The sequence below is a fragment of the Nicotiana sylvestris genome, chromosome 5 (assembly GCF_000393655.2).
Source record: "Nicotiana sylvestris chromosome 5, ASM39365v2, whole genome shotgun sequence".
In the NCBI taxonomy this organism is placed as follows: domain Eukaryota; kingdom Viridiplantae; phylum Streptophyta; class Magnoliopsida; order Solanales; family Solanaceae; genus Nicotiana; species Nicotiana sylvestris.
The window spans coordinates 80,262,657-80,272,139 of record NC_091061.1 but is presented as its reverse complement, the minus strand read 5'-3'; the positions used below and the strand labels follow the sequence as shown (position 1 = coordinate 80,272,139).

General features: G+C 36.7%; 1 protein-coding gene across 3 annotated transcripts in view; it reads right to left on the bottom strand.

Annotated features, from left to right (window-relative positions):
* Positions 1-3,210: 3,210 nt before the first annotated feature.
* Positions 3,211-9,483, bottom strand: part of LOC104236172 (DNA topoisomerase 3-alpha) — a 63,584-nt gene continuing 57,311 nt past the window's right edge. For all 3 annotated transcript variants that reach the window (XM_070174493.1, XM_070174494.1, XM_070174492.1), the window contains 3 exons: positions 6,308-6,475; positions 4,139-4,259; positions 3,211-3,665 (listed from right to left, as the gene is read on the bottom strand). In XM_070174493.1, the coding sequence (XP_070030594.1) occupies positions 3,467-3,665; positions 4,139-4,259; positions 6,308-6,475 (488 nt within the window). In that variant the 3' untranslated portion in view covers positions 3,211-3,466. The remainder of the gene's footprint in view (positions 3,666-4,138; positions 4,260-6,307; positions 6,476-9,483) is intronic.

Sequence of the window (9,483 nt, the reverse complement as noted above, 5' to 3'; positions counted from 1 at the left end):
TTTTGAAAGTTGGATTTTTTGTCCAGAAATTCAAAAATTTGAAGGACCTCTTGATTGGACTATAGAGGCCTGAACACTCAACATCATCGGGCAGTGGTCAGAACCAATTTTGGAAAGATGGTTTACCTGCAGTCATCTTCACCTCGACCATTCCACCAAGTGTAAATACTTCCTTTAAATACAAGATCGAAAAGGTTACAAGTATTTACACAATGCCTAAAATCAAGAACCTCATTCATGTGGACGGGTCGGCCTCTAAATTTTTCTTCTTCATCCCAGATAACATTGAAATCTCCTTCCACTAGCCAAGGAAGATCCATATCTCTCGCAAGTGCATATAAGCTGTCCCACAATTCAATTCTTTCAGTAGAGTCACATTTTGCATATACAAATGTAACAATAAGTGACCTTCCAGAATCCATGTTTGTTATTTTTAGTGTTATCTGTTGGTCCATATTGATAATGATATCAACACCATGATCTTCATCAACAAATACCCATATTTTGTTTGAAACATTTGCGTAAACTTGTAGCATTCCAATCTTTTTTCTATACCATTTTAATTTCGTGGCTCTTTGCATTGGTTCCATGATACCTATGAATTGAAAATGATGTTGCCTCTACATAGTGACCAGCCTCTCAATTGTATTCACCGATCTCACATTCCAAAATAGAGCATTCATCATTGATTATGCGATTTGGATTGGGTCCTTCTTGTTTGAACCCCAGGTGGAACGACACTTTGATTTTCTTTAGATTGCTTCTTTTTACCTCTCCCAGCAGATTTCCCTTTCTCAATTGCTCTAGGTGAAAGATCACTTTGTCTTGCTACATTCTTAAAGTTTTGAGTCGTTGATTCTTCATCCATGTCTCTCCCTTTGGTTTCCACATTTTCATCATCACCATGGCCCTTAGGAGTAGTAATGATTTCATTTTTTCCCTGATTAGGAATCAACGATCTCCCTGCACTCTCCTTTCCTTGATCTCCTTTAGCTTTAGTTATAGTCAATGGAACAGTGACTCTTTCTGGAGAAAGTTGCCCTGCATCGTTGAGCTGTACCGTTGTAGTGACTTGTTTTTCTCCTTTATCACTGATTACTTCATCACCTATACCACTTAAGTCTCCTCTAGTGCCCCCCGGATCACCCGTCAATGAAATAACTGTATTACTCCTATCAAGAATGGAGGTACCTTCAGGGGGTTTAAGGCAAGCGTTCTGCATCTGACCAAATTGTTCAGTATCTTCACGCATTTTTTATGCTTTTGTTAATTGTGGGTTTTCATTGTGGTGTATCACAGCTTGTAAACCTTGTCCATTCACGCGTTGTTCCTCCTCTCCATCTTGATCATCTTCAGCTTTATTCAGATCTTCACTACAATCTTCATTTCCCAAGAATTCTCCTTCTTCTGAGTCCTCCTCAATTTGTTCTGTCCATACCTTAACTTCGCCAATGTGAAGTTTTCCAGGTTCTTTATTAAACATATTTGGCTCGAGTGATTCTTGAAATGGTACTTCTTGACAAGAAGTATTTGTAGCCATTGGATAGTAGCATAATCTGCACTTTTAAAGGTCAAGCAAATGGTTTTCATATTTTTAATAATTAATAATGGAAACGTTAACACCTTCCATAACGGTACACCAAACGGATATCACAAAACTCCGTTAAAATAGTATGAGCTAGCCAGTTTTCGGACTAGTCATTTAAAAATAGCCAGCATTTGCAAAGTCATTAAAAAATAACTACTATTTTGCTGCAACACGGAAAGTTCCAGCATAATATACTGGAGATCGGTGCACCTGTGTATGAACTTCCAGCATATTATGCTGGAACTCCAATACGCGAAAATTTCCAGTATAATATGTTGGACCGGTATATTACACTAGAACTCCAACATATTATACTGGAGTATTTTTCCAGAGTTTGAACAGTGTTTTCGTTCAAATTTATCTTTACATGAAAAGTGGCTAAATTTCGATTACTTTTGAAACTATGGCTATTTTTGGATGACCACTTGTAAATCTGGCGATTTTTTAATTTCTCCCCAAAACTCCATGAACTTTTAATTCTCTAATACTTTGAGCCCGTTTGGATTAGCTGATTGTAAATAGCTGATAAGCTTGAAGTGCTGAAACTGATTTTCTAAATTAGCATTTACGTGTTTGGATAAACCTGCTGAAACTGATAATAAACAATTGATATGTTTTGGTACAAAGGTGCTGATAAGTTGTTCTCTTGTTAAAAAGACTAAAATACCCTTAAAGTTTTTACAAAAGATTATGAATTAAAAAGTTTCTTTGTAGAGAAAACGATAAACAACGAATATGGAATGTAGAGAAAATTTAAAAAATTATTTTGGGAAAAATATTATATAAATTAAAAAATGTTATTAAGGATAAACTAGTAAAAATTTGGGTCAAACTAAAAGTGCTTATAAGCTGAAAAGTCATAAGTTGGGGGTGACCAACTTATGACTGATTTTAACTTATAAGCGCTTAGCTTATAAGCACTTTGGATGTGTACCGAATGCGTAGAAAAGCCAAAACGTTCTTATAAGCCAGTTTGACCAGTTTATAAGCTTAGCCAAACACCCTCTTTGTCGGAATCCAAAAGGATGTTATATATATATATATATATATATATATTTTAAATACGTAGAAAAGAAAAAGGGACTCAAAACTAAACTCTAATCAGTTTTGCGTGTAAGAATTGGAACCTAAATCTTTCTAACTCTAATTAAAGGAAATGGAAGAGGTATTTCACAAAATTCAAACCAAAATTAGTGGACTGAAAGAAAATACAAGCTTACCATAGTTTTTAAACTTTATAAATTATCTTTTTGATAAAACCCAGTGAAAGTTATACACGTTCGTCAAGTAACTTGCTACAACAAGAACCGGAAGTATTGCAACTCTTTGTCTCAATTTATGTGTCATACTTTCCTTTTTAGTCTGTCAAAAAAAGAATGTCATACTTCCTTATTTAAAAACAATTTAACTTGAAACTTCCTACTTTACTATGAGATGATTTATAGCCACAAATATCTATGGCTTATTTTAGACCATAAGTTTCTCCAGAGATTTTCTTTCTTTTTTAATCTCCGTGCCGAGTCAAATACCGTCACTCAAATTGGAATGGAGAGAGTAATAAACAAAGCTCAAAGAGTTCATTCAATAGGCAAAGGTCCATATGTAAAACCGGAGTTCTGAGATTGTGACAAGCTTAACATTTCACTCCATAAAAAAAAGTCTCAATACATATATACTACAGAAACTACTGAACAGAGTTAAAAAGTCTCCTAAAACTGCTATGCTATATACACCAAAAGAGGTGTTACATTCACATCCTACTTAGAAGAGACCAACAATTAGAGTGACGAAGGACACATAATGGTAATCTAATTCTGCGAGTTAAGATTGGCCTATTCAATGCAAAAACATCTTTAATGCAAGAGAATTCAAAATTCATCATCCACGACGTGGACAGACATTAGCAAAGTGACCTGGATCACCGCAGATGAAACATCTGCCAGTTATTGGTTCACCTGTTGCTGACACAAATGACACACCACTGGTATTTGGAGCACCTTGGCCACGACCACCTCTTCTGCTGCTAGTGGACGCAGAAGTATTTGTGCGCTCACCTCCACTGAGGGTATCTTCCCAACTGCAATGCAGGCAAAAAAGGTGTATCAACTAGCAAACTACTTTAATACTATCAAGAGCTCTGAGTAATACAGATAAATGTAAGCAATTAAAATGAAGTTCCAATGTCAGCAATTCAATCTCGTCGTCCTCTAGGACAGTAATTACTCCAATATACAAATGATTTTCCAGCAGTATAATGCTATGATTTTTATTTGCAAATGAGCGTCAGCTATAAGTGTTGCAGCAGTTTTTTACAGGTTGGCTGAACAGAATATCAACTATGACAGGTCTGAGGCAATATTTTGGTGAGCTATATAATTAGTTGTCAAGGTTTACAGAGTTATATCTTTCTAGATCATGGTGATTTAGTTTTATAATCAAGACCCGGAGAGAGAAGGTACAACAAGATTAGAAAAGATTACATATAGTAAGTTTTCAGGAGGAAACTATTTCCAAAAATAAAATATTATGTTGAAATATAGTTTTCCCTACACGAAAAAATTGCACTCCCGTGATTGACATGAAAAGAACTTTCTTCCCCTGTTGCTGGCAGTATTGGCAGTGCGCAAATTGCAAGGCGCTCCACATGAATTACAAGGGATTGAAGATTCTCCTGCATTGTTAGAAAAGATTAGCTATAAAGTTTGTAATTAACAATAAAGCAGGATCTGTCCTATATCACATCACATACCAATATATTTTTTTCGCATTTTGAATTCTGTCCTCACAGTATCACTTCATGTACTCTTTAGTTGCTTTAACAATATTCTATTTGATAGGGTGAGAATTGGAAAGGATAGAGAGTAAAAGTAACTGGAGAACATCCTCAGGTTAGTAAGGGAGGTAAATAGCGGGATAACAAAAATTCCATGGATATCGGGTGTTCATGGTTCAGTATGGGTCAGTTTTCTCCTAAAAAGAACCAAACCAATTAAGTCAGTTTTTAAAATATGGGAATCAAAGCAAACCAATTAAGTCGGTTTTTTATCGGTTCGATTTTTGTCGATTTTTCAATTTTTTTATCAGTTTTTTCTTATACACTAGCAAACACATATTCCAACAACTACATTCCAACATAATATTATCAAACCAATAACTCTTTGAGAAAATTCGTCATTTACCAAAATATTTTGATGATAATTGAATTAAATAGTGATAAATTTTAAGGGCTCAATTAAAGACAACATTTATAACACGAAACAAATTTTTGAACTTCGCATAATAAAACTACCAATCAAACTAGAATGTAAAGGCAAAGAACTAGATTTTTGTAAAGCAAAGAACTACAATACCAACTAAGAGTGCAAACAATTAATGTGTATACCATAAAAAAACTTATAATACATATACATACATATACATATACAGATACATACATACATATATATATATATATATATATATATAAACAAATTTTTGAACTTCGCATAATAAAACTACCAATCAAACTAGAATGTAAAGGCAAAGAACTAGATTTTTGTAAAGCAAAGAACTACAATACCAACTAAGAGTGCAAACAATTAATGTGTATACCATAAAATTTAAAAACTTATAATATATATATATATATTGTGTGTGTGTGTATAATAATAAGTTTTAAATAGGTATTTCTATAGTCAGTTTGGTTCAGTTTTTTGGGTTATTTTTTGCTTAAAACCAAAACCAAAACAAAACGAAATTTGATCGGTTATTAAAATTCAAAACCAAAACCAACCAAAAAGTTGTTGGTTTTTTTATCGGTTTGATTTGGTTTTTCAATTTTTCATGAACATCCGCGATATCATATACTCAGACCAATTTGGTGGGCCAAAGGATAACTTTTGCCATTCCAAAACTGAACTATGGAAGCAATGGAAGAAAACCATTGACTCTCTAAGTTTCAAACTTTTTGTCATAGAAGTGGCGAAGTTGCAATACCATTGTGTTTAATTTCAAAAATCGGTACCACTGCACTCCCCCAATTTATGTGACATTCTTTCCTTTTTAGCCAGCCCCAAAAAGAATGACATCTTTCTATATTTAGTAACAATTCAACTCTAAATTTTCCTTTTCACCCTTAATGTGATGATTTCTAGCCACACTAATTTCTATGCTTTGAGTTTCTAAAATCTTTCTCTATTTCTTATTTTTTGTGCCCAGTCAAACACCTTCGCATAAAATTAGGATGGAGGGAGTACTAAGCTACACTTACTATTGCCAATATTTGTATAAGAAATAGACTTCTATCTAACTCAACCCAAAAACTAGGTCATGAGGTGAGGATTACTAACCAATATGAGACTACAACATCCCCGCATGCCTAGCTTTAGACATCTCTAGCATCGACAACATAACATGGGGGCCAAAAATTGGGTAAAACCAAGAAAAAGATGGGTTTGGCTCTGAGACCATGTAATAAAAAAGAGTTTGGGCTTAACTCATGTGAAGATTGTCCAAGACATACAAAGAAACAACACAATTCCCCAACTAATGTGAGACTCTTAACAATATTTTAACAACGGATGTTAGTCTCCTCAACATCACATCAAGTCAACCAGTGGACAAACATTACTTCTACGTCATTATCTTTTCATTGGGGACCACAGGGAAGGTGAGAAAATTGCAGGGGTGTTGGTCATTGTACACAAGATATACAGATAAGGTAACAGAAGAGCACCAAACCATTTTGCAAGTCAACTTCCTGAGACCGAGCAGTGCAACTACGAGAAGCCTGTGAAGGACAATCATTTGACAAATGCCCTGTTTGCCTGCAGTATGCACAAGAACCTTGTGCTCTGGAATTGCCTCTCTGTGCACTGCTGGATGCTGTAGGGTTTCCTCGTCCTCTGCCTGGCAAAAAAAACCCAGCTACAGTCAGTCCTAAGGATGTGAAGTATATCACTCAGGAAATTAAGTCCCTACAGCAACAAATAAATCATGACATTCATACCAAAAGTTTCAGATGTTTGATGGCATTATGCACTAATCTTTCCTAACTAAATCATCAAGTGAAACACTAAAGAATACTCAAAATTGAATTTTCCTGGGTTGGCTATGGCAGCCGAAATCGTCAACAGACGATTTCTAAATGAAAGTCAAATGATTAATGTTGGGGAGGGGACTCTGACCGGTTTCGTAGTTTTACTGCCCTAATGCAATGACTCAAATAGCTATGAGTGCTGCCAAGACGATGAGATGCATGTGCTGTACTGTCGAGTGCTGCTTGCCATTTCAACTATGGGTTTCTCGTTTTACTTCTTGAAAGCATTAGTAGTTTGAAAGTTATGTACTGAAGCTGTGTAAGAGAGAACCTATGAAAGCTTGTAAACAAAAGTTGTAAAGAAAGCTTAAAAGAATTGCAATGAAATGAAAATAAGTTGTATAAATTGTTGTGATGATCGGATATGTCCTTCTCTATACAAAAGTTCCTATGCATATGACCGGCAGCTATGGGCATAAACAACTTTTAATCATGTCTCAATTCTATCTCTAATATCTGGGAACGATCTTGCTAGTGCCATAGTGATCAATGCACGTTTGGCTGTCCTTGTTGCACCTCAACTGACCACCTTCTTCCCACGTTCAACTGTAGCTCTCTTGTCACATATTCTAGGGAATTACTTGACACGAGTCATGAAGTGGTAAAACCTTGCACGACTTGGTCATCTGGAAAGAGGATTATAGGCTTGACTCCTAGAATTCTACGCTGAAGTTCCTGTAGCTGGTTGAGCTCTATGGCTTTGCACATTTATCCAGCTTGCTTCCATATCCGGCCACTAGCTGGAGATGAAACTCAAATTACTTTGGCCCAATTTCATGTGCAGATTTTCGTGCTGACATAGCCAAAAAGTACTTTCTGTGACAGTTTCTAGCAAAAGAAGAATACAATTATAGATGACAAAGGTTAACTTTTACTCTTGTCGCATCTAACAGACCAAGTAGGCTTTTGGATTTGAAGGGACTTCTCACCAGTAACAGATGAGTAATGCTCAGACTCTAAACTAGATATAAACATTTAAATTGAAGAGCTAAAGGGAAGTGATCGAGCAAAGTAAAAGAAGAAATATTTGCAAGTCATAATCTCTACCACTATTCAAACTTGACCATAATAAAATCAGAGTTGAAGTGTTTGAACATCTCATCTAAAGGCTTAAGCTGTTAGAGTGAGAGCACACTTTTAATTGCTTAATTATATTGTATCTCAACACGGCCCCTCACATGTGGATCTGATTCTTTTTCATGAGCCCTACATGTGGACAACAGCAACTCCAACTTCGGCATTTTTCATGTCACAGAAGTTCCTCACACAGTACAATGAACAGCGTAATTTGAAGTTAAACCAAATTATAGTAAGAACTGAATTCGATCATATTTCAAATTTAATTCTGATGAATGAAACTATCGAAACATCAAAAGAAAAAGTTCATAGTATTAATTTGACTGTAACTCAAAGGTATCTAACTTAGGTCATTTGATATAGAAAATGGTTGGTTTTGCCTTCGCTTTGGTTTTGTACCCTAAAACACTAAAGCATTTTTTTAGAACTTTCATATGGGTGAAATTAATTAGATTAAAACTGAGTAAACGTCTGCAGATGCTACTAGTCATATTTCCAAATAAATCATTTTTCATTTCAAGGGGAAAAATCAAATCCAGACAAAATAATTCTTTTTGAGCAAGAGATCAAAGGTGTTTCAGCCTAATAAATGGACCTTGGGCCTAACTCAACCCCAAAAGCTAGCTTATGAGGTGAGGATTGCCCAAGACCATATAAGGAGACCAAGGACCTCAAATCCCACCGATGTGGGGCAATTCAATATCCCTCCTCACGCCCAGACCTGCAGACTGGAGCGTGGACAACATAAATGGGGGCCCAACATCGGTAACAATAATCTATGTTGCGCGGATACTCCAAAATGCTGCCGCACCCGTGTCGGATCCTCCAAAAATACAATACTTTTGGAGGATCCGGCACGCACCCGACACCGTTTTCGGAGAGTCTGAGCAACATAGACAATAATTGGGATGAGCCTGCCTCTGATACCATAGTAAATGGACCTTGGGCCTAACTCAACCCCAAAAGCTAGCTTATGAGGTGAGAATTGCCCAAGACCATATAAGGAGACCGAAGACCCCAAATCCCACCGATGTTGGACAACTCGACACCCTTTCTCACACCCAGGCCTGCAAACTGGAGTGTGGACAACATAAATGGGGGTCCAACATCGGTAACAATAATTGGTATGGATCTGCCTCTGATACCATCTGTAACAACCCAGCCCGCTAGTGATATTTTCCGCTCTAGGCCTAGGCCCTCACGGGTTTAAAACACGTTACTAGGGTCTAAGGCTTGTTAACTTATAAGCTTTGACGATGTGGAACTCTGTCTAAAGTCTTGGGTGTTACATACACCCCCCTCTTTATGGGATTCGCCTAGACTCAGCACTGAGGTTTGCCCGGCCTAACCGGGATTTGCCTAAACTCAGTCGAACTCTGACCCACTATCGGCAAGGCTGCACAAGAGTGGCTCTGATACCCTAATAAATGGACCTTGGGCCTAACTCAACCCCTAAAGCTAGTTTATGAGGTGAGGATTGTCCAAGACCATATAAGGAGACCGAGGACCTCAAATCCCACCGATGTGGGACAACTCAACACAGACTTTGCACAGAGTGGTCCCACATGGAGCCAACTGTTTTCCAAAAAAAGAACACGGATGGAAGTTTCGTTTTTCGTCAGAAAAAAAAGGAAGCTTCGTGTTCCCGTTTTGTTTTCCAACTGTTTTTCTGGAAGAAAAAGAAAGCATGTTCTGTTTTAGAAAAACAAACATTCGTTTTATGGGCCATAAGATAACCTCA